At 48.5% G+C, this 26,133-nt stretch overlaps 1 protein-coding gene across 1 annotated transcript; it reads right to left on the bottom strand.

Annotated features, from left to right (window-relative positions):
• Positions 1-22,425: 22,425 nt before the first annotated feature.
• Positions 22,426-25,123, bottom strand: LOC101411895 (gap junction gamma-3 protein). The gene is made up of 2 exons (XM_004458373.5): positions 24,904-25,123; positions 22,426-23,643 (listed from the first exon to the last, which is right to left on the bottom strand). The coding sequence occupies exon 2, from the start codon at positions 23,635-23,637 to the stop codon at positions 22,882-22,884; it is 756 nt and encodes a 251-aa protein (XP_004458430.2). The 5' UTR covers positions 23,638-23,643; positions 24,904-25,123; the 3' UTR covers positions 22,426-22,881.
• Positions 25,124-26,133: the final 1,010 nt, after the last annotated feature.

Consider the following 26,133-nt stretch of genomic DNA (forward strand, 5'->3'; position numbering starts at 1 on the left):
TGACTAATACAGATTGTAGGAGGAAGTAAGAGAAATGGCTGTTTCTTGAAATGATCCTGCCTGCATTTCCTCAAGCAGGGCTGCATCATCCTGTAGTTGATTCTAAGACGTGGAAGATTAGGGGCACCTCGTGGACCTTAGGGGACATGGCCCATGACCACCGTGGTCTCCGAGCATGTGAGGGCTGCACTACTGATCAGGGTCCTTCTACCTTGGCCTTTGGAGAGCATGATGTTGGAACTACCCGTGATGATCCCCAACACCGAAATTTTATGACTGCCATCTCATACCCGAACCCCGGGCTGCGGCAATGGCCAGACTCATCAGTCCACGCAGTCACGTGTGGATATGGCTCATTGACGCCGTTGGGAGGATCCTTTGCTTCAGAGGGGATGGTCCTCGGGGTGCTCACCAGGAACTCTATTGAAGTGATAGGACCTAGGGGTGAAGTGCATGATATCCAGACCTAGGGTTTTCTCCTGGTGGGCTCCACCCAGGCCCAGAGCCGCAGATGGGCAGCCTCAGGATAGAAATCGTCCCAAGTCCTCTGTGATCCCTCTAAGAACCCCAAAGGCCTTATAAACACACCCTGTGCATGCACGTTCTTCCCAGCCTTGCATATACGGTCAAGACACACATTCCGCCGACTTCTTCAGGAGGGGGGATGTTAGGCGCCTTCTGTTGTCTCCTGACCCAGGGCCACGGCTGCTGCCTTCCCTGAACTCTGCCTGCTCCTCCCTTCTCCGTAGATTTAGGGTTTTGGCTGTACTTTGTGCAATGATTTCTGCGATGCTTGCTCTGATTTTTCTTTTCCTGGACCTGCAACTTCTACTCTCAGTGTGCAGTGTGGACAATCCCTCCTGCTTTCCAGAAATGAAGCCCCATCAGGGGTAAGAGGTATCCTAAAACAATGAAATGGAGTGAACTCTTTTGGAGCATCTGTATCTTTGTTCTGTAAAATGTCTGTATTTTTAAAAAAATTTACCTTGTCAATAAAAGTCCAATTAAAATAAAATAAAGAGGAGCTTTGGGGAAAAAAATTAAAGCCCAGTGTTGATAGGGATGGGAACATGGTTATTGGTGGGGGTTTTTCTCACTTTATTCATTTCAACAAGATCCAGAGTTTTTTTGGAAAGAATTTCAACATCATCCTAGCAAAGATATACATTTCCCCCTGTAAGTGCCTTTTCTTTCCTCTTCTTTTTTTTTTTTTTAACAAATCAATTTTATTGATACATAGCAACAAAGCATAAAATTCATCCAAGGTGCACTATCAATGGTATTCGGCACAAGAGAGTACATACTCTTAACCACTGTGGTATACAGTCCTTCAAATCTGTCAGATGAATGGCCAAGCAATCAGGAAACATACTTAATGTTTACTATAACTAAATGACAGTTTTCACTCTCAAGAAGCTTACAATTTAATTTGGGAAATAAGTATATAAATAATAAACATATTCTTTACATTATAAATAATAATAAGTATGAAGAACTGGTAAACAGGTCAAATTTATAAATTACCAAGTCAGTAGCTTAGTCATTAAGTATTTAAAGGAACAAAAGGACATTGTGAAGACTTCATGGAGATACAATCTGAGCTGGTTTTTTAATAGAGGGAATGATTCAGCTAGGTAGAAGGAAGAAAAGGCATTTCAGGTTATAGAATCAGTGCTGGGCAAATCTTAGAAGTAAATCTTGGCAGAACTTCTATCAGGTCATCCCAAGGGGCAGAAAATTAACATTGGGAGGCAGTAAGGGTAGTGGTTAAATGATCAATATCATTAATGTCAATAAACTTGGAGTGGATGTGGCTCAAGTGGTTGGACACCTGCCTCCCACATGTTAGGTCCTAAGTTCGGTTCCTGTGCCTCCTAAAGAAGACAAGCACACAACGAGCAGACACAAGGAGCAGAAATAATGAGCAGACAACAAGCAGACAGATGAGGGAGCCATCTGGGGTGGGCTCAGGGAACACTTACAGAGGACTTACCATGTGTCAGGCACTACATTCAGTGGTTCATGGCATTATCAACTCATTTAATCCTTACAATAATGCTATGAAGGGAAGTGGACTTGGCCCAGTGGTTAGGGCGTCCGTCTACCACATGGGAGGTCCACGGTTCAAACCCAGGCCTCCTTGACCCGTGTGGAGCTGGCCCATGCGCAGTGCTGATGCACGCAAGGAGTGCCATGCCACACAGGAGTGTCCTCCACGTAGGGGAGCCCCACGCACAAGGAGTGTGCCCCGTAAGGAGAGCCGCCCAGCGCGAAAGAAGGTGCAGCCTGCCCAGGAATGGTGCCACACACAAGGAGAGTTGACACAAGATGATGCAACAAAAAGAAACACAGATTCCCATGCCGCTGACAACAGAAGCGGACAAAGAAGAACACGCAGCAAATAGACACAGAGAACAGACAACTGGGGTGGAGGGGGGAAAGGGGAGAGAAAAAAAAAAATAAATCTTAAAAAAAAACCCATAATGGCGGCAGACTTGGCCCAGTGGTTAGGGCGTCCGTCTACCACATGGAAGGTCCGTGGTTCAAACCCCGGGCCTCCTCGACCCGTGTGGAGCTGGCCCATGCGCAGTGCTGATGCGCGCAAGGAGTGCCGCCCCAACGCAGGGGTGTCCCCCGCATAGGGGAGCCCCACGCGCAAGGAGTGCACCCCGTAAGGAGAGCCGCCCAGCGCGAAAGAGAGTGCAGTCTGCCCAGCAATGGTGCCGCCCACATTTCCTGTGCTGCTGACGACAACAGAAGCGGACAAAGAAACAAGATGCAGCAAAATAGACACAGAGAACAGACAACGGGGGGGGGGGGGGGGGGGGGGGGGAATTAAATAAATAAATAAATCTTTTTTAAAAAAACCAAAAAACCATAATGCTGTGAAGTAGGTACTTTATTCACTGATAAATGGAGAGATGAGATTTGAAACTCAGAGCCCACTTTTTCAACCAAGATTCTCCACCATGGCTCATGGAGGACAGACCTGAGTTCAAATCTGCCTGTGTCCTTGAGTAAATTTTAATCTCCCTGTACCATAGTTTCCTCAGAATTGGGATAATACTAGTACCACTATCATAGGGTTGCTGTAAGGATGAATTCAGAGCACAACTTTTGCCATGTCATGCTACCATCACCACCCAATCTCTTCCATCACTCCAAGCAGAAACTATACCCATGAAGCAGTCCCTCCACATCCCTCCCTTCCCCCGACCCCTGCTAACCCTTAATCCACTTTCTGACTAAATTAATCTGCTCATTACAGATATTTCACATAAGAGGAATCATGCAATATTTGCCCTTTTGTGTCTGGCTTATTTCACTCAGCATAATGTTTTCAAGGTCCATTGTATACATTGTATGTATATGCCACATTTTGTTTACCCACTCATCTGGGGATGGACACTTGGGTTGTTTTTTTGACTATTGTGAATTGTGCAGGTGGGAACATTGGTGTACAAGTATCTGTTCGAGTCCCTGTTTTCAATTCTCTGGGGTGTATACCTAGGAGTGGATCTGCCAGGTTACATGGTAATTCTGTTTTTTAAAGAACCACCAAACTGTTTTCCACAGCAACTGCACCATTTTACATTACCACTAGCAATGCACAAGGGTTCCAATTTCTCCACATCCTCTTCAACTCTTTTTTGAAATAATAGACATCCTAGTGGGTATGAAGTAATATTGAACTGTGGTTTTGATTTACATTTTCCTAAAGGCTAATGATGTTGAGCATTTTTCAAGTGCTTATTGGCCATCAGCTTATCTTCTTTGGGTAAATGTCTGAATTCCTTTGCCCATTTTTTAATAGAACTGTTTGTTGTTCAGTTATAGGAGTTCTTTATATATTCTGGATATTAACCCCTTTTCAGATATATGATTTGCAGCTCCTTTCTCTCATTTTGCAGGTTGTCTTTTCACTTTCTTGGTAATGTTTTTGGATGCACAAAAGTTTTAAATTTTGATGGCCGACTGTGACGTTTTTAAAAGGTAACATTCCAAGGGGGCGGTTTCCAGTGGGCTGTTTCCTTGGTGGGGTGCGTGACAGCTTTCCCAAACTGTTCTGCCCTTTCCACATCTGGCTGCCACTGCTGAGCACCCCTGCTGGGCTGAAGCGGCCCACCCCGGGCCCGGGCGGCAGCACCTGGGCGGCGACACCCCGGAGGCTGCACCCAGCCCTGAGCGTCACCTCCCCTGCTACAGACTCTTTCTTTTCTTCTTTCCTTCCTTTTTTTTTTTTTTAATGCTTATTTCACTCTAATAATTATGATGCAAGATGTCTATGAGCCTCAGGTGGTTAGACCGAGGCATCAGGAATTACCTCGCTGCCCGTGTCCACCATTCCCTCGCCTCCTCTCATTTATTCTCTCTCTCCGCATCGGCCGATTTCTGTTCAGAGCTGGCGAGGGAAATCAATTCGTCCTCCGGTTCTGCTCCCCTCTCTCTGCCCTCCACACACCGCTCTCCGAGCTGCCTGCACAGCCCTGCTCTTCCCGCATGGCAGCGTGCGGTGAGAGGAGCCATCGCTGTCCGCCTCTCTCAGCATTCGCCCGTCTCTTCCTGCCACCGCTGATTCTAGCCACGGGTGACCAGAAGTGTTCCTACAAGTCCTTTGGCAGGAAGACGGTCCTAAGAGGCTCCACAAAAATTTTTCCCTACAAAGTCATGTGTCTGCTGATGGAGCCAACCTGTGAATGACCTTGGCCAAATCCCTGCCGAGAGGCTGGAGCTGCCTGTCACCCGCCAGCGAGGACTGGACTCACATGTGAACACGGAGACTTTCGTTTTATTGACCGGGAAGGGCCCGGGGCTCCTGGGCCTGGACGCCAGGAAGGAGCAGGGAGTAAACAGCCGGCGAGGTCTCGCTCTCTTCGATTTGGTTCTGTTTCAATAACGGTTTAAGGGACATTGGGGACTTGGGCTTCCTCCTTTTTCTATGTTTAATCAAGCTGTGCTAGTCCCGTGGAGGATGAACTGTTAATATGATGGTGATGCAATACTGTGCTTCTGCTCCTGTAAAAGATATTATGTCCCATATGAGTCACTATCACAATTTGTGAGGGGGATGACGTCATGGGGTCCTTGTAGTAGGAACTTGGGCCTCTTTTTGCTGTGTGATGTCGTCTGCACAGTCGGTCTCTGTTCTCTTCTAAGCGTTTGTCTACTTTCTCTCTAATTCTTTGGCCCTCTCTTCTTGGCCTCTAGTTTTTCTCTCCATAATTTTCTTAAGTGTACTTCCGAAACTACTTTATCACTGTTTTGGGTTTATAGATATTCAAACCTCCAGCTTTGGCTGGAGCTGCTGACTGTTGACATTTTATCAACGTGAAGGAAGTTCAGGCTCATTCAGAGTGGTCACTTACCCACCTACCTCCACCCTCTTCTAGTCTGGCTTCTTTGCTATTTTCTCATTGTTTTTGTCTTTGTTTCCTCTATGACTTGAGTTCTTTGTGCAGTTATAAGTATTTTGATTTGTTCCTTACTTTTTGGTATCAAGTAAAACTTCCTTCGTGATCTAACAGATTAGATCCCAAATCTGACTTCTTCCTTTGTGAGCTACTGAATTAGACACATCAGGTTAGAAGTTTGATCTATTTACCTATGTGTTTTGTTAAAGACAGAGAAAGTGTGTTAAATCATGTCACTGTAAGTGAGGTTTGGCTCATTCTTCCTTATATATGGAAAGACTTTATTTTATAAATAAATTATATATATGTTAAGTTATTCATTATATTAGATTTAAGAGCAAATCTTCTTTGTCTTCTTTGATGCTTATTACCATGAAATACATATTGTTTGAGATTAATTGTGCCATTTCCATTTTATTTTGGGGAACATTTGCTATGTGTAATTTTTATTTCTTATGTTTGCTGCAAATGACATCTAGTTGCATTTTTTAATTTTTCAGACTGAAGTTTAAATAATTTAAACATTTTTAAATTGCAGTTTTAAATAATTTAAATGTATCTTACTGATATAGAGACCCTGTAATTTTAATTTATGATTTCCATACATTATATTTTCTCTATTGGATTTATATTTAAAATTTTTTCTTGTAAGTTTCTCTCCTTTGAGTATAGGAATCATATTTTATTCTATTTGTAGTTTCTTTTTTTTTTTAATTAAAAGAAAATTCTCAGGACACTCTCTTACTCTCCCAATTCTACATGGACGTTTTATTATACTTTTAATATTTTCATCTGCCACCCTCTCCCCTGCTTGATACTAGTATTTCTAGAAATCACATGGCTTAAAAAAATCCTTTTTCTTGAAGTCTAACCTATATTCAGAGAAGTGACTGTAGCTTAAAGGGTCAACATTATGAATTTTCACCAAGTAGACCCAAGTATGTAACCAGCACCCTGATCAGGAAACAAAATCTTTCCTGCCTCCCCCAGAGGCACTTCTCTTGCCTCTTCTAGTCACTATCCCACTAAGGAAACCGCTATTTTGACTTCTAACATCATGGATACATTTAGCCTGGTTTAGAACTTTCTAAATATGGAATCACACAGGATATCCTCTTTTGTGCCAGCTTCTTTTGCTCAGCACTTTGTGCGATGGCATGTAGTTGTTTAGTCTCCTTGCAGTGTAGATTTCCATTGTGTGAATATACCACCATTTATGAACTCTGCTCCTGATGGGTGTCCAGTAGCTTCCAGTGGCTACACACTACAGTGTGTAGCAGTTTGATATTATTTATGAATTCCAAAATAGATAATGGATTATGTTTGTAAACTGGTCTGTTCCTCTGGGCACATTAGATTCCGAGGTTTCCCTTTTACTTGATTGAATTATGATTAGGGCTTTGATTGGGCCATGTCAGTAGATGTTGCGTTCCCACCCCCTTTGGTAGGTGGGGACTCACAGAGAAAACCACATGGCAGAGGGGACAGTTGGAGTTTTTGATGCTGGAGCCCCAGGAAGTAAACACACATAGAAGCAGATATGTGAGGAAAGAAAACTCTATTAGATATGGCAGAGGTCCCAGGAAGAGAGAGGAGCCATTTGCCTGATAGTCTATGGCGGGCCTTGTGGAGAGAGCAGAGCAGCTAAACCCAAAGAGAAACGAGCCCTGAGGAGAGAGACAAGCATTATGCTAACCTACAGCTGAGAAAGGAAGGCGCTGGGACCACAGAGCCTTAGGAGGAAGAGGAAGTCTGAACCCTCACAGAGACCAGCAGCCATCTTGCTCCTACACGTGGTAACAGACTTTGGTGAGGGTAGTAACTTACACTTTATGGCTTTGTGACTGTAAGCTTCTACCCCAAATAAATACCCTTTATAAATGCCAACAGATTTCCAGTAATTTGCATCAGCACTCCTTTGGCTGACTAATACAAAAAAGATATCAAGTACCATTATCTTCAAATGTTGATAAGCTGTTACCATCTTTAAGTCCCACTAATTCCCAATTTAATACCATACATACTACATACTCACATTTCCAATCCTTTACAGCACATAACAAAGTTATTAGAAAAACTGGACGACCATGACCAAGGATGTTACAGAGTTCTGACAGGGAGAGCCAAGATCAGGGAGTGGTTTTAAGAAACATGGGAATAGGAGTAATTAGAAATGCTCAACACATATTAAATGCATGGCTGTGATTCCAAATCACCATTTTGCATGTGTTGTATTATAGGGTGTAATAACTGCCAGCTGGGAAGCAGATGTGGCTCAAGTGATTGGGCTCCCGCCTACCACACAGGAGGTCTGTGGTTCAGTTCCTGGTGCCTCCAAAAGAAGAGAGGGAGCTGGCACAATGGGCTGGCACAGCAAGCTGACACAATAAGATGGCACAACAAGAGAGACAAATAGAAAACCATAATGAAAGACAGAACAAAGCAGGGAGCAGAGGTTCCCAGTGCCTCCTAAAGAGGACAAGCAGGATGGCAAGCTGGTGTGACAGGCAGGCGTAGTGAGCTGATGTGACAAGATGATGCAACAAGAGACACAAGAAGAAAAACATAATGAGAGACACAACAAAGCAGAGAAAAGAGGTGACTTAAGTGATTAGGTGATTTCCTCCCACTTTGGAGGTCCCAGGTTCAGTTCCCGGTGCCTCTTAAGGAAACAAGGAAGACTCACAGACACGGCAAGTGCAAACAATGAGGGGGTGGGGAGAGATAAATAAATAAAATTATTAAAGAAAAACACAAAAAAACCGTCAGTCCTACCCAGTAGAATGTTAAGTTGAAACGCACGATAGTCAGAGCCTCCCATAATTCAATATCCCACTATTTTCTGGTTGTACCAAAAAATAAACAACCAGAAAATGATTTCCCCTCTAAAAAAAAAATTTACACTTAAAAAAAGGGGGGGGGGATGAGGTGGGATTCCAATCTCCTTCTTAAAAATGTTTCTTCTAGAATTACTAAAAAATTTGCTTTTACAAAATAGCTGACAAAAATATTCCTCTGGATTGTACGAGGGAGAAGCAGGGGCCATGATAAGACACGGTACGCGGCATTAGCCAGACTTGGCGTCTTTCGCTCCTGCTTCCTCAGAGGCTGGGCTCTCTCTGCATTTTCAGTTTCTCCATTTTCTGCAGGTAATTCTTTGCTTTCCTGCTTAGCCACTTCAGCTTGTTTTCCCTTGGCTCCCTTTTTCCCTTTCGGTTGCACTGTTTTGTCTGAAGGTTTGTCCTTGCCCGCTGCCTCTCGCCCACCTCCTGCTGGGCTCCCGCGTGAGCCCCGCTCACCTTCCTCCCCCGCATCTTGGCGGTGCTGCGGGACACCGAGAACCTTCCCAAACCCCGGCTGCTGCTCCTCCCGCCGCCCGAGCTGCTGCGCCCACGGCGGGTTGCTGGGAGAATCGGATCTGCAGTGTCTTCTGACCTAGTCCGGGAAGTGACCAGCCACCGCCCCGCCCTCTTCTCTTGGTGGCCCAGGCCAACCTCGGTTCAGTGGGGAGGGACCACCTGGAGACGGGGTCGCCGGGGCCACCCGGGAGGCTGGCCACCACAAAGCCAAGGCTATCTCTACACCAGGAAAACCCAGGGGCTTGAGGCCTTGCCAAGGCCGTGAGCGGGGGAGGCTCCAAGGTGAGTGGCCACTTGGTCTCCGTGGATGATGGACACCTGAGGGCGGGCCAGCGGGAGGCACCTGGACATGGAAGGATCACGCTGGAGGAAGACCCTGGGCAGTTCACTTGGGGACACTCCTGGCCGGTGCCTAAACCTCGTTCAGCATCACAAGGTTCAGCGCAGCCAGCACCCCCTGAAAGGAGTGACGGCGGCTAAGCCCCTACGCGCCCCTTAGAGTTTCTTCCACAACTGAGAATTCACTCTGATAAGAAATCCCTTCTTGAGGGCCCAACAGTGGGCCCTTGATACTAATGGCTACACTTTTGAGCCTATGCACCTGCAATAAGAACAAGGCCTAGAGTAGCATTGTGCCTGGGGGTTTCCTCCTGACAGCCTTCATGTTACTCAAATGTGGCCACTCTCACAGCCAAACTCAGCGTGTAGATGTGATGCATTCCCCCCAGCGTGGGACACGACACCCGGGGATGAGCCTCCCTGGCACCGAGGGATCACTACCACATACCAGCTGAAGAAGCAACTAGAAAATGACCTTGAATTAAAGATTCAATGCGGAACAGCAGAATATACCTGTCTACATATAATAACATGACTTCGGGAAGCGGTTTGACCTAATGTAAGGGGGAAATGGAAAGGAGAAATGAGATTATAAGGCTATGAGTCTCTAAAAAAGAGTCTGGAGGTTGTCAGAAGGAATACCCCTATGTACAACTGAACAGAGTCCAAGAGACAGATAAGGTAGATACAACCCCAGGTATTGGTTCTTTTGAGGGATAAAGAGACCCACGGGTTCTATGGTCATGGCAGAAGGGGTTCACTGCCATGACAGATGGCCCTTCTTTGGAGCTGGTGTTTCTGCGTGATGGAAATGGACTCAGAGGGGATCTCTTTTCACAAGACTTGCATGCTACTTTATTGGAATTGTAGTTGGTGCTGGGTTTAAGATATATGTAGGGGATTTGAATCTCTGGACTGATAATATGACACCCAGGCCCAGAGCCTCAATAGACTTCAGCTCCTACACTTTGACTTATTGGACTTACTCCACTCAGCTAACATGGAGTTGAAGAAGGTCAACCACCACAACATGGAGCCTGGAGTGTCTACAACTAGAAGCGGGAAGAGTGCATCCAGTACCCATGTGGAATCTAAGCCCTCACTTGACATAGGTATGCAATGGACACAACCAATCCAATGTCCACAGAGAAAATGTGGAATGGGTGTGGGAACGGTAGCCATGGGGGCTGCTGGGTGTGGGGAACGGGAGGAAGAGATGAGATGTGGAGGCATTTTCGGGACGTGGAGTTGTCCTGGATAGTGCTTCACGGACAATTACGGGACACTGTAGATCCCCCCAGGGCCCACTGGATGGAACGTGAGAGAGTCTGGGCTATGATGTGGACCATTGACTATGGGGTGCAGTGATGCTCAGAGATGAACTTACCAGGTGCAATGGATGTATCACGATGATGGGAGAGAGTGTTGCTGTGGGGGGAGTGGGGGGCGGGGACAGTGGGGTTGAATGGGACCTCATATATTTTTTTAATGTAATTTAAAAAAATAATAATAAATAAATATTTAAAAAAAAAAAAAAAAAGAAATCCCTTCCATGTGGCGACTGTGGGAACGCGTCACCAGCCATGACCAAAGCCTAAAGAAACAGTGGAAGGGAGCGGATGTGGCTCAAGTGGTGGAGCACCTGCCTCCCACATGGGAGGTCCTGGGTTCAGTTTCCAGTGCCTCCTGAAAAACACAAAAAACAACAAGTAAAACAAATGGAAAAACCAACTCAGGGCAGCCAATGCCTGCCACATACCAGGTCCTGGGGTTCAATCCCCGCCCTGATACATCAAACCACCACCACCACCACCAGCAACAACAAAACAGAAGAAAAGCCATGCTGGAGAGAAATACCTTAAATCTCAAGAAGGGTCACATCTTTACACCGGAAATAAAATTTGTCACCCAAATATGAAAGAATGCCTTCCCGAATGCCTCTGCTGTGCAGAAAAACTACTACAAAACTACCACTGCAGCTTTGTGAAAAATTATCACATCCCATTTGATCAGTAGGAATTTGGACTTGACAGTGCTATGCCTCAAGTATCGTCTTTGATTTACGATTCTAGTCCTGCTCTTTCAATAAGGTAGCTATTTGTAGCTGTTGAGCACTGAAAATATGTCTAATCCAAATCAAGATGTGCTTTGATGTAAAATGCACACTGGATTTTGAAGACTGTTTTTAAAAATGTAAAATGTTTCATTAATAATTTTAAAAACATTGGTTGCATATTGAAATGATAATTTTTGGATGTATTGGGTTAAATAAAGTATGTCATTAAAGTTAATTTTGCCTATCTCCTTTTTAAAATGCGGCTACTCAAAAATTTAAAATTGCACGTGTGTTCTCTTTTTATTTCCATCTGACAGCGCTATTTTGGTTCCTTTTGGTTCTTCTCTTGGACGAATTAGACTGATGGAAAAACCTGCATGCTTATGGGTGCTAGATACTTTTTATGTTTTATCTTTTTAAATCTGTGCATCAGCTTTTGGAGGTAGGTGGTAATATTACCACCCTATCTTACAGATGGGGAAACTAAGGCACAGAAGGATATATAACTTGCCCAAGGTCACACAGGAACTGGGAGCGCCAGGGTTGGACAAGGGCTGACTGAGTCTAGAACAGCTTGTGCCCTCAGCCACTCTACCGAGCTGCCTCAGACAGATTTTCAGTAGCCAAAGCCCCGAAGCCTTGCTTGGTAACTGGAATGCCAGTTTTATTACTTTTTAAAGGAAAATAGTCCTACCTTGAGAATGGAGATTGAGCAACTCCCTTTCTTCCATAGGAAGGTCTACTCAGAAAACTCAATTCAGAAATTTTGCTTAATTAAAAATGGAAATCAAGCACAAGGAAGAAGGGGATTCAAAGGGTTTTTTTTTACTCAATATGTGTTAGAAGTTGCTCTCTCTCTCCCACCATTTCCAACCCGTTAGAATCTTTGACTCAAAGGGTCAATTGATCTATTGATTGTTGTGGGAAACTGGCTTTCCTCTTCCTTATTGTAAATGTTGCAACTGTTCTATTGTAGCTGTTGCCTTATGAAGATGTTGCAGTTGTTCCCTGTTACTGTAGATGATGTTGCAGTTCCGATAGCAAACAGCTGCTTGGTAGTTTCCCAATAAATACGAGGTGGAAACTAGGGTCGAGACTCCCAGTTCCAGAAGCTGTGAGTCTCCTGGTCCCAGCTTTATGTCCTCTCTTGTGTCTCTCTCTCTGTCTTTTTATTTCGTAAAGTTCTGCATTGGCTTCCCTTGGAGTGAACCTATTGTGAGCTGATCACAGCAACTGATGATCTATTGATCTTTAGCCTATTTATTAAAATATTTATAAAAGTATTTGGGTCCAACAACCAGTTCTGGATTAATCCAAGCACTGCTGTCATATCATCTTGGATGTCAATATTTTACCAAACCCTAACTGGCTCATCGCATCAGCTTCAGTCCTTTGAGGAGTAAACAAGATGCAAGAGAAGTGGGTGAGATTATTGGGGGAAATGCCTGTGTACAGCCAGAGTAGGCAGGGCTCTGCCCCTGTGAAAAGTCTTTAGAAAGACTGCCCAAGACAGGAGCCCTGTGCTGTGGGGGAAAGCTGGGCTCCCCTCCCAGGCCAGGGCAGCCCGAGGAGCACGTGGCCTCCATGTGGATGCTGTGATCTTCCCCAAGGGGGTCCCTGGCTCCTCCCCGCAGAGCTGAGCAGGACTCGCCACGGCTGCCCCAGGCTGCTTTCAGTCTTCAATTCGTCTTCATATCCTGCTGCAACTTTCAACCTTAAATTTTTTTCCCCTTTCTTAATATCCCTCCTTTCTCCCTCCCCGTGATCCTCTTTATAGACTCTCAGTGGGCTAGACCACGACTAGATTGGATCAGATTGGATTTGGAATTTTATCTTTGGCCTTTTTGATCTTTGACCTCATTTTTCTTCCAGCTGAACTGATGGATCTCTGGGTTCAACTTTTGCTTTTTAAAATTTTTATCCCCCCATCCCACCCCACCCCAACCATGACTCCCTCGTCTGTCTGCTCATCATCTGCTCATCTTTTTTAGAAGGCACTGGCAACAGAACCGGGGACCTCCTATCTGGGAGGCAAGTGCCCAACTGTCTCCCTGCTGGTTGTGGCTTCTGCTCGTCTTCTTTAGGGGGCACCAGAACTGAACCCAGGTCCTTATATGTGGGAGGTGAGCGCCCAACTGCTTGAACCACATACACTCTCCCTGGCTCAACTTTTGGCCATTGGACACTTCCTGGGGCTGGGAAATGTTGGGAAATCATTTAGAGTTTTTAATTTAGCCTGAGAAAACCAACCAGAAGAACAATTAACCTGCACAAATGACCCCCTTTAGGGAGGAACATGCTGAGCCCTCTTCCTTTAGCTGTGGCAAAGGACAGCATTGGGAAGGATACCTCCAGGAATCACCTGAGCCCCTGGGCTCAGGCTGGGAGGAGGGCAGTGCCCCAAAGGCCTCTGGAACGGCGTTTTTCCTAAAAGGGCTCATGTTTAGAGTGTGACAAATATTAGAAGAGTTTTTGAAGACCTGTTTTGGCAAGTGCTCAGGGTCCCTTGTCTGGCAGTGGCCAGTCGCTGTCGACTGTTCAGAAGAAGAGAGGCCGCTCACTCTTGGTGTGGGGCCCCTCTCTGGAGAGCTACCCCCGCATGCCCAAGACTTGTCACCTTAACCCCCACGTGACAGACAATGACCTATCCCAAGCTTCATTCATTCATTCATTCACTAGTTCTCTATCAGGTAGTGCTCAGGCTGTTGGCTGAGTCGCATGAACCCGCGACACCCCCACACGGCAGCGTGAAGCCTGCACTAAGTGGAGACAGGCCGGGCAGGCTGAAGCTGCGAAGGGTCCTCAGTATTTTCCCTAACTCCAGAGGAGGAAGCGGCACGACCTTACAGTGAGAGACGGGAGAGGCTGAGAAAGGAGTGAGACCCGCGGTGCCGCCGCAATACCTGACTGAGGGACGGGAGACGGGGGCATCTGGGTGGGGAAGGGGCTGGTCTGGGCATCGCGGGCTGTGGGGGAGACAGGGGGGCAGGAACCAGTGGTCTTAGTTTGGGCGTTTAGGATTGAGATGGGGAGACGAGCAGGAGGAAAAATGGGAGGTTTCTGTTGATTTCCTCTGGGGACTGGGGGTGGAGGAAGAGCGGGGGGAGCTGGGGCTCGGGATTCCCGCGACGCAGGGGGGGGGCAGGGGAGGGGAGGACTGGGGCGCAGAGGCCCCGCGGCGGGGGGCGCCGAGCTCCTGGGAGAGGGGGGCGCCGAGGGGGCGGGCGAGCGGGCCAGGCTCGCCCCTCGCCCGGCGCAGCGGTCACGGTCGCTGGACGCACGGGGCGACCCGCGGCTCCGCCGCTGCCCCGCGCAGGGCACCCGCCGCCGAGGCCGAGACAGACCGAGGCGGCGGCGGAGGGCGAGCCGGGACGGGCGGGAGGGGCCCTGCCCGGGGCTGCGCCGAGCACGTCTCCAGCCTGGCCAGCGGGCTGCGGGCAGCGCGGGCGCGGACCCCTCTCCAAAGCCGCGACCCGACGCCGGGAGGAGGAAGCGCTTCCCCGCCTCGCGCAGGGCCCCGGCCGCGCCCTCAGCGCCCTCAGCCGCGGGCCCCGGCGCCCCCTCGTGGCCGCCACGCGCACCTGCAGCCGAGCGCGCCCCCGGGGCGGCCCCGCAGGAGCGCAGCCCCCCGCAGAGCCCCGCAGCCGGGCGGCCCCAGCCCGGCCTCGGAACCCAGCACGACAGCAGGAGCCCGGGGCTGTGGGCTGCGCTCCCGCGGCGCTCAGCAGCCACCGCGGGAGTCACAGAGGGGCAGGGCCAGGGGGGGACACAGGACGAGGGCGTTGCTGGAATGAAGAGCGTAAGTAACGATGAACTCCCGCGTCAGGTGTGGAGGGTAAGTCGAGGAAGGTGTGAAGGTCCAGGGCAGCTCAGAGGCCGCGTGGAGGCAGCTTCATCTGACAATGTTTGAGCATCGCCAGGATGCGCTCCTGTTCCTTTGAACTGTCAAGGTACACACCACGCCTGCCAGTGCCGCGGCTTTACTTTTTTTTTTTTTAAGATTTATTTCTCCCCCCTCCCCCTCCCCTTGTCTGCTCTCTGTGTCCATTCGCTGTGTGTGCTTCTGTGTCCTCTTGTATTCTCATCTGGCGGCACTGGGGATCTGTGTCTCTTTTTGTTGCGTCATCTTGTGGTATCATCTCTCCATGTGTGTGGCGCCGCTCCTGGGCAGGCTGTGGTTTCACGGAGGGCAGCTCTCCTTGCGCAGGGGCCACTTGTGTGTGTGTGGGAGGCGGAATGGAACACCCTTACGTGGGGACATCCCTGCATGGGCCAGTACTCCTTGCACGCAGCAGCCTGCGCATGGGCCTGCTCACCACACGAGCCAGGAGGCCCTGGGTATGAACCCTTGGACCTCCTACGTGGTAGGCGGATGCTCTGTCTGGTGAGCCACATCCGCTTCCCTAAAGGAGCACTTAGCCTGCGCAGGGCGTTCCCGGGCAGCCGACAGAGTGAGAAAGGTGTTATTTTTCTTTCCTTTCTTCACTTATTCACGGGAGTATTTACTGGACTCCTACTGGACATTTAGACTCTCTGGGGATGGGACAGAGAGGAAAATTCTTAATGGATTATATCAGCACAGTGATAGAACGGGCCGCAGGACATTCTCCTGAAACCTTTGTGGCCTTTCGCAATGTAAGTAGCCTGCTGAGACTCAGGTTTTCCATTCGTAAAACAGGAATAATTCCACCTTACTAGTAGAAAAGATTTGGTTGGGGCTCCGACCTCCTTTTTTGGGTGCTGCCTCTTCTCCTGGGCCTGTCTTGGTTTCCGGCAAGGCTCCTTAGAAGCTCGAGCATTTATTTCAGTCTGAAACGCGGGAACCCCTCCGGTTGCCGAGGCTGCTTGGCAGGCTGCGCTGTCAGGACCCGGGCGCGGCTGTTGAAACTGCGACCCCAGACGCGGCTCCGAGGTTAGGCGCGCGAGGCTGGTTTCCTGCACGCGCGCGAGGTCTGATTAGGCCGCGCTGGGCTGGGCCGGGGTTCCGCAGTCCCCTGGGACCCAGGCTGCTCTCGGGCTTTCCGCTGCTCTGTCCCGGGTGTGAATCTCGCTCTCATGGTCCAACAAGGAGCGCCAGGCGTCACACGCTGGAGCAGCGGGAGGAAGGAGGCCGGAGGAGCCCCCCTCGCCTCGAAGGGTCCGCCCTGGAAACTGCACCCATCGCTTCTGCTCACGTCCCGGCCGAGCGCACTCCCTGGGCCGTCGCCCAAAGGACGCTGGGAAATGTAGTCTCTGTGCTGGGCCGCCCCGTGGCCATTAAAGTCGGGGGTCTTATTACCTGGAGAGAAAAGGTCCCTGGCGACAGCGAGCTCAAGGGCAGCTTCTCCCTGACTTCCCGTGGGGTCACTGAGGAACGAGGGCTCCTTCAGCGTTTCTTTCTTTGCGCTGGATGGCAGACCGTCTGGGTCCTGGAAGGAGCTGTTCAGATAGCTTCCGGGGTCACGGAGCCCTGAAGGTCCCTCTTCCTCTTCCGTGGGGCAGGAGGAGGGAGGGGAAGCCCCGCCCCCCGGAGTGCCTCTCGCTGGGACCCCCGCCCAGCTCCCGCTCGCTTGCCTGGGCTTGGGAGGCGCAGTCTCAGGGAGCCCCAGCGTGTTTGGGGGACGGGGAGAGATTGACGCAGCTCTGCCAGAAATTCTACGGCGGGACCCAGGCATCAGTGTTTTTTATTTATTTTTAATTTTTTTTTTAATTGAGAAGAAATAATTTCTTTTTAGTGAAGTAAAAATCACATAACATAAAATTCACCATTTTAACTGTTTTAAAATGTGAATTCAGTGACTTCTAGCACATTCTCGATGTTGTACCACCATCACCACTCTCGAATTACAGAGCATTTTCTTTTTTTTTCTTTCAGATTTATTTATTTATTTCTCTCCCCTTCCCCCCCACCCTGGTTGTCTGTTCTCTGTGTCTATTTGCTGCATCTTCTTTGTTCGCTTCTGTTGTTGTCAGCAGCATGGGAATCTGTTTCTTTTTGTTGCGTCATCTTGTTGTGTCAGCTCTCCGTGTGTGCGGCGCCATTCCTGGGCAGGCTGCACTTTCTTTCACGCTGGGCGGCTCTCCTTATGGGGCGCACTCCTTGCGCGTGGGGCTCCCCTGCGGGGGACACCCCTGCGAGGCACGGCACTCCTTGCGCGCATCAGCACTGCGCATGGGCCAGCTCCACACGGGTCAAGGAGGCCCGGGGTTTGAACCTGGACCTCCCATGTGGTAGACGGATGCCCTAACCACTGGGCCAAGTCCACTTCCCACAGATCATTTTCATCAGTGCATCACGCAGTTGCACCCCATTTCCCCTCTTTCCAGCCCCTGGCAACTACTAATCTGTTTTCAGTGTCTGTGGATTTGCCTGTCTGGGCATTTCATGTAAATGGACTCCTACATGTGGCCTTTGTATCTAGTTTTTTTCACATAACATGTTTTCATGGTTCCATGTTGTCGCATGTATCAGTAAATCATTCCTCTTTATGACAGAATAATATCTCTTTGTATGGATATACCATATTTTGTTTATCCATTCATTAGTTAATGGGCCTTTTGATGGTTTCCCCTTTTGGCTACTGTGAAAACTGCTGCTATAAACATGTGTACAACACATTTTGTTTTCAGTTCTCCTGGGTCTATACTTTGGATTGGAATTACCTACCCATGGTATATAATAATCCTTTTAATATGCTGCTGGATTCAGTTTCCTAGCATTTGTTGAGGATTTTTGTATGTAGAGGCAAAGGTATGTTTTTTTAAGCTTCTAGGTAATTCTCATGTACAGCCAGCTCATGGACAAGCTCACTGCCCTGAGCTTTCCTCTGCTCCCCTGTCCCTCGGCGCTCCGAGGGCCCTGGAGTAGCAGCAATGGAGGAAAAGTCTTGGGGGACAGAGAAAGACCCAGAAACCGAGGATGTGGCTGTGTAGTGAGTGACAGGAAATGGGGCTGGTTGGCCGGCCATGAAGCCGTGGATGCTCGCCCCTCCTTTGAGACTTGCTGAAACAGCACAAGGGGGGCCTGGAGCTGAGCCCCTTCCCCTAGTCATTGCCACTGAAGACCGCTGACCATCCCAGGAGAAGGTGTAAAGGCCTCAGCGAGCGTGGACATGTGGCCTCCTACGTTCACTTGAATTGTCTTTCTGTACGTGGGGCGATTCCCACCTCCCCAGGGTGGAAGTCAGGACCCACATTTCCAGAGGGAGTGTGGGCAGGTACCCTGGCTCTGCAATCATGTGTGCCCACCTGAGATTTCAGTTCAGAAGGGAGCAAGACACGCGAACAGGCCCTGGGGGAGCTTCGCACAGTGCAGGTGGGGTGCTGGCAGAGGCCCTCGGCGTCTGGGGCAGCGGGGGTGGCACCAGGTGAGTTCCTGATGCAGCAGGTGCTGGTGCCGGTGGGCAGAGCTGTGCCTGACAAGTGAATCAGTATCTCTAACCTCTGCCCAAACAACCCAGGTGGACCTTAGAAAGCTGTCAGTCGGGTCACCATTGCCCTTGCCCCACTCCTGCCACTTTATATGCTATGGTCTACTATTTTAGTCCCTCTTCCTTTTTAAACACCCATATTAGAAGTTGTTAAAAATTTCCTTTTTCTCTGTTCTCTTTTACATCTTGACCTACTTTTGGGTTTTCGTTTTTGGAGGTACCGGGCATTGAACCCAGGACCTCAGACATGGGAAACAGGCGCTCAACCACTTGAGTCACATCCACTCCTCAGAGTTTATTTATTTATTTTTTTTTTAATTTTTTTATTTTTTATTGACTTTGTAATAATATTACATTAAAAATATATATGTGAGGTCCCATTCAACCCCACCCCCCCACCCCCCCTCTCCCCCCCCCCCAACAACACTCGTTCCCATCATCATGACACATCCATTGGATTTGGTAAGTACATCTTTGGGCACCTCTGCACCTCATATACATTGGTTCACATCCTGGCCCATACTCTCCTCTATTCCATCATGTAGGCCCTGTGAGGATTTACAATGTCCGGTGATTACCTCTGAAGCACCATCCAGGGCAGCTCCATGTCCCGAAGATGCCTCCACCTCAGAGTTTATTTTTATTCTCCATGGAGTATATCCTTAAAAGTTCCTTTAAAAAATGTTTGAATTAGGGTAGTCGTTGAGCGCCTGCTTTCCACATGGGAAGGGCCCAGGTTCAGTTCCTGGTGCATCCTGAAAACAAACACAAAACAAACAGCAAGCAAACAAATGAAAAAACTAACTCAGGGGAGCCATCGTGGCTCAGTGGTTGAGCACCGGCTTCCCACATTCGAGGTCCTGGTTTCACTCCCTGGCTCCAGTGCCTCAAATATATATACGTGTGCGTATATATATTTTAGTTCATTTACTATAAAAGGAGTAATTTTCTTAAAATGGAAGTAGTTCCAACCAATAAGAGACTGAAACTTATAAATATGGGCAACAAACCATACATAAACATTTCACAGGAAAGGAAATGCAAATGCAAATGATACCTAAGTATCTGAAAAAATGCTCATGTATATTATAGCAGTGCCGAGATATCATTTTGCATGCCTCTAATATGTATCAAATGTTGGATAACACAGTGTGTGAGCAAGGGTGTGAGAGCGTGGGGGCTTTGCTGACGGGAGTGTAAATTGGTAATCTCCTCTGCAGTCAACTTGACAAATATCACTTGACCCAAAACACCATGTGAATTATTATGTTGATATTTGGTAATACGGAGATTATCATATCTATATTTTCCTATTATTGTGTCTTGATATCTGGTAGGAAAACCCTTCCCGTTTCTACTACCACCTTATTTCCATCTGTTTCCTTAACTGTAAAATGGGGATAATATTAGGGCTTACCTCGTACGGTTATGGTGAGGAATAAATGAATTAATACAGGAGAGTTTTGAACAGTCCCTGACTTAAGAAGGCCTTCTTTATCTCACTAACAATAACAATGATAATAATTATTATAGTTAGAGTGGACTTACTAATATTCTACCATAAAACTTTTGTGACTACTAATAGAAGAAAGGGTAGCATTGAGGTGGAGAAAGTGGCCACAGCAGTTGCTGAGGAAAGGGAGTGGGAAGAAGAGATGTGATGTGGGGGCATTTTGGGGACTTGGGGTTGTCCTAAATGATATTGCAGGGTCAAATGCTGGACATTATATATCCTGCCATAACCCACTGAATGTACCAGGGGAGAGTGTGAACTACAGGGTAAACTATTATCCACAGGTGCAGCAGCGCCCCAAAATGTGTGCACTGAGTGCGATGAGTGTGCCACAACGATGGGGGAGGTTGTTCGTGTGGGAGGAGTGGGGTGGGGAGATGGGGGGTAGACGGGAACCTCTTATGATTTTTATAATGTACCCTTTTTTGTGATGTATGTATCTTCAAAAAAATACAATTTACATAAATGATGGAGGTGGGGCAATGGGGTGTGGGTTATATGGGAACCTCTTATGCTTTTTTAACGTAATGTTCTATGTGATCTATTATTAATTTAAAAAGTGTTATTAAGAAATAATTATTGTGGCTCATAATTGTTGACTGTTTACTCTCTTGTGGGCACTAAAGAGTATTATTACCTGCATTACCTCACTGAATTTTTATCCTCATCACAAAATCTGGTGTTCCTCTATTTTACAGACAGGAAAACTGAGTAGAGAGAGATTACACAGTTATAAGTGGCAGAGCTTCCAGCCAAACCCACTACCCTGCTCCAGAGACCTTATGCTTAACCACTAATGTACATTAATTCCTTTATACCCAATTTTGGTAGCCTTCCTCCTTTTTTTTCTTTTAAGAATTTATTCCCCTATCTAAAGAACGATAGTCCTCCAGAAGGATAAAGCAATTATAAAAAGCAACTTAGTAATATGTATCAGGCAGCTTTAAAAAAGGCAGGGATGTGACAGACAACATGGCTGACTGACAACATGGCGACAGACAACGTGGCAGTGAGAGCCCGTGGAGACCTTGACTCTGACCTTGAGGTCCCAGTTAACTCTTTCCAGGACCTCCCCTTGGCCCCAGATATTCCAAACAGACCTCCCCACTGGCGCTCACCATTGGTGGGGTAGCTAATAACATCTGGGGCCCCTCCTCTGAGCATTAGCGAGGGGAGGAATAATTAATAATTTAAAAGGTGACCCCACAAGCCACAGCTTGCTCTCTGCCTAGAGGAGCCCACACCAAATCTCGGTGTGGATTTCCGTTCTCCTCTCCCATTTCTCAGCAAGCTGTTCTTTTACCCTATTTTCCAATACATTCTTTTTACTGGCCTAAAAAAATAGGCAGGCATGAAGATACTCATCACAGCTGTATTTATGCCAACAAAACCTGGCAACAACATCAACACTCCACCAAGGGAAAAGTTTCCATTAAGCTATGGACTATCAATTCAGTGGAATATTAATACTGGAGAAAGAATGCTTTCACAGAATACGCAACAACCCGAGGAAATAATTAGGATGTAAATTTCATTTGGGAAATTATATATAATTATATATTTTTAAAAGTCAATGTATAGAAGAAAGAAAATGGTTATGTTCAAGTGATGGGATGTTGTTGAAATTTTCTTCTTTCTCCTTTTCTCTAATATACAAATTTTTCCTTGATTAATATGCAATCTTATATAAATACATTTTAATTTTAAATACTAACAATGTGTTCAGTGGTGAGGTTTGGCGAATAACTTACTACTTAAGCTACAGTACAAGAAGTACCTTTGAAATGCCTTTTGGTTCTTCTTTAAGGAGTCCTTAAAGCTTAAATTCTGAGCTTGTGAGGAGGAAAAAGTGCAATGGAAAAGGCACTTGTAATCAGAAATGTCTTCTTTTCATTCTGACTCTTTATCAATCAAAATTTTTTGTCAGAGGAGTTGTAGTTTACAGAAATATCATGCAGAAAGTATAGACATCTCATATATGCTCCCCCTCCCCCCATTATTTCTACCTTGCATTAGTGTGGTACCTTTGTTACAATTGATGAAAGAATATTATTATAATTGTACTATTAACTGTAACCCATAGTTTACATTGGGGTCCACTGTTTATATATCTATTTAAATTAGAGGAGCTGTTAACTCACAAAAAAATCATGCATAATGGGTAGATTTCCCATACATCACCCCTCCACTAAGTTTACATAGTGGGTGGTGGTAACAATAGAACAAATTTATGAAACTGGTTCCCCACTTCCTTTTCTTCTCGAACACCACGGCTTGATACCAGTGATGTTCATTGTCAGGTATTCGAAGGGAACAAGAAACAACCCAGCCAAGGCGGTGAGAGCAAATAGGGATGTTTATTGAGTGGACACGTGGGATCTTACGCTACCCAAGAGAGGGAGGACAGCCTTAGGGGCAGCGGGCCGGACACTGCCAAGCCATCGGCCACCAAGACAGACACCCTGCCACGTCCCTCCTCTGGCTGTGTGTCCATCTCTCTCTGACCTGCAGGACAGTCTCCAATTTCCCCTCTATATCCGTTCTGTTCTTCTCCCTCCAGGTGACCGGTCTCAGGGCCCCACCTATGCAGGGCAGGTCTCCTGCCAGCACACCTGGCTCGCCTCCCCCCCTGCTCCCGCACCTGGCAGAGACGCAGCATCATTGTCCACCAGAATCTGGTGGGCCTAATGGGGGACAAGCTCCATCCTCCTGGCCGCAGCCATGGGGGAGGCCGTGGGCTGCCCCCCTGTTCGCTGGGGCTGGGGTGCGTGGCCTCCAGGGAGCCCCAGGCCGCTCAGGCACAGGGGCTGGGGGAGCTGCTGAGGCTCTTTGTGTAGCCCGGGACAGGGTTGTGGCTGGAGGACAAAGACACACCTAGAAACTTCCCCAGGGGCCTCCGCCACCTCCCCAGACCCAGCACAAGCTCCAAAAAGGTGAGGCAGAGACAGAGCCCGCTGACCCCAAACATGGCCTGCAGGAAGAGGGACTTCTCCGAGGGGCGGGGGAGCACGCAGTCCACCATGTGGGGGCAGGGGAATTTACTGCACCGGAAGAGGAGCGGCACGTGGAACCCGTAGAGGTGGTACTGCCCCGCCAGGGTGGCCCCCTCCAGGACCACCCGAACCCCCAGCTGTGCCACATAGGCCCAGAGCAGCCTGCGGCCCCTGGACCCGGCAGCCGCTCGGCCACCATCCCCCTCGACGGCCAGCGTGTCCTCCTCCTTCGCCTTTCCCGGTTCCTCCCAGTGCCAGAGCACGTGGTACAGGGTGAAGGCCAAGTAGAGGGTGCCGGGCACGGCCGCCAGCGCCACCTGGAAGGCCCAGAAGCGCAGCGGGGAGAGCGGCTGGAGGGCGTCGAAGCAGATGGCCTTGCACAAGGGCTGCACGGTGTTGCACTGGAATTCGCTCTGCTCGTCGGCGAAGACCCCAGGCCCGCAGGCAGCCAGCAGCGCCACGCGGAAGCCCAGGAGCCCGGGCAGCAGGAGGCGCCCCACGGGGCTGGAGTGGCGGCTCTCCTCGGCCAGCAGCCGCCTCAGGAGGCGCCCGCTCATCCTGGCCTGGGGCAGAGGGCGAGAGGACCGAGTGGTGGTGTGACTTCAGCGGGGGCCAGGGCTGCGGGCAGGACCGTGCTGCGTCCACCAGCAACGCTGTTCTCCCTCCCGTGCCCGGTGGGCTGCGGCCCTTTGTGCCCTGCAGTCCCCAAGGAAGAACTGCTGGGGAGACGCCCCTCCAGCCTGTGCGGGGGACCAGGACTCCCCACCAGGTCCTGCGAGACAGGTCACCTCCCTTGGGCTGCCTACAGGGGACAGGTGGTCGGAGGCACCTGCCCTGCTGACAGATCTGTCCCCATCAAGAGAGAAAAAGGGTCCCATTAGAATGTGACTGTGAATAAAGAGAGCATTCAGGGAGGCAGACTTGGCCCAGCAGTTAGGGCGTCCGTCTACCACATGGGAGGTCCGCGGTTCAAACCCCGGGCCTCCTTGACCCGTGTGGAGCTGGCCCACGCGCAATGCTGATGCGCTCAAGGAGTGCCGTGCCATGTGGGGGTGTCCCCCGCGTAGGGGAGCCCCACGCGCAAGGAGTGCACCCCGTAAGGAGAGCCGCCCAGCGCAAAAGAAAGTGCAGCCTGCCCAGGAATGGTGCCGCCCACACGGAGAGCTGACACAACAAGATGACGCAACAAAAAGAGACATTGATTCCCGGTGCCACTGATAAGGATAGAAGTGGTCACAGAAGAATACACAGCAAATGGACACAGAGAGCAGACAACTGGGGGGAAGGGAGAGAAGGGGAGAGAAATAAATAAAAAATAAATCTTTAAAAAAAAAAGAGCATTTGTTTCCATGGAAACTGAGAGGAAGTGTATCTCTGGAAACATTTTTTAAAAGTGAAAGCAATGAAACATTTAGATTTCTTTTTAGTGCCTTCACTATGTGGTGGCATGGGCAGTGGGTGTAGCTCAGTGGTTGAGTGCCTGAATTCCATGTACGAGGTCCTGGGTTCAATCCTTGATGCCTTCTTAAAAAAAAAAAAAAGGATGTAAGATCTATTTAGGATGTGCAGGAACCATAAATGAAATTCAGGCTCAAAGGCACGCAGATATGAACAGGCAGTCCAGATGAAATTTACAAATAGCAAGGAAATCCAGATGGAGGAATGGAAGTTAGATCCATCTTGGAGAGAGGAAAGAGCTAGAAGCACATGGAAGGAACTCAAATGACCAAGTCCAGGGAAGGAGAGACAACATCGAGAAACTGCTCCCAGGGACCCCTGACCCCGTCCTGGTGCCTCCTCCCTCTCCCTCTCGGGGCACTCACCTGGAGGCTTGAGTGGGGGCTTCAGCACACGGGTGGAAGCGGGCTTTGGAAGCGTCCTCACTCCAGAGCACGCTAGAGCCAGCTCTTCCCAGGGGCTGCTCCTGCCACCACCCGCTTGCTCCCCCTTTCCTTTCCCTTCCAGGCAGCCTTTGTCAGAGGAAGAAGCACTGCAGCTGGAGGCCGCCTGGCCCAGTGGTTTTTGAAGGCAGCAGAATCAGGATTTCCTGGAAAGGGGAGGGGCTAGAGAATTCCCGTGGGAGTCTGTGTGGGCAGGAGGGAGGGCACGGGGAGGGGGTGGCCTGGAGGAGAGCTGAGGCGGTGCCCTCTCGGAGCCCAGGACAGGGAGGGGCCCTGGCCCACGTACAGGAATGCGGCCCCCAGGTCCGTGCCTAACCAGGTGGCCTCTGCCTCCAAACATTCTGAGTCACTCCTGAGTCCTTTCCAGCTGCCAGTGTTTTCTCATCATCATTTTCAGGAAAGCTTCTGGAAAAAATGGTCAATACTGGCTGTTGCCAATTCTTATGTTCCCAACACTTCTCAAGTCCCTGCAAGTTGGCTTCCCTTGGTTCCCTAGACCCCACTTCACCCCTTACCCCTCACATTACCTGGGCAGAGCAGAGGCCTGTGTGGGAGGCTTTGAGCTGAGACCTTAGGGCCAGGAGAGCCTCTTACTCGGGCTCCTAAAGGCAAGTATCAGGTTCAAGGCCGAAGTCGTTGTTGGTTGCAAAACAATAACCTATCTAAACCAGGAGCCAAAGCCTCATCAACCCTGAGAAAATGTCCATTCATTGGTAGGTGTTTGTTCTTTTTAATGCTATTGTGATTTTGTTGCTTTATCTTTCATATTTTCTGATGATTGTTGGAATGGAGGACATCTGTTGATTTTTGTTTATTTATTTGCCATCCACTTTTCTGAATTCTCTTATGTATCTTAGTGAATTTGCCAAAGGTTTTCTTGGGTTTTCTATTATTAGCTGGTATTGTTATTAATATCATTATTTTAAATATTCGAGCTCCTCATTTTCTCTTGCCTTAAGGAATTAATTAGAACTTCCAGATTAGTATGAAGGACAGTGTAATAGGCATTCTGTTTTATGCCTGATGGCAATGGGAATGGTGTAATGTCTCCTTGCAAGTAAGGTAATTACTTTTTTACGTTTTATATATATGCCCTTTCAAGTGTAAGAGACTCTGTTGGTTGTGTACAAAAAAATCATTTTTCTTCTCCCT

Source organism: Dasypus novemcinctus, chromosome 23, assembly GCF_030445035.2.
Source record: "Dasypus novemcinctus isolate mDasNov1 chromosome 23, mDasNov1.1.hap2, whole genome shotgun sequence".
NCBI lineage: Eukaryota > Metazoa > Chordata > Mammalia > Cingulata > Dasypodidae > Dasypus > Dasypus novemcinctus.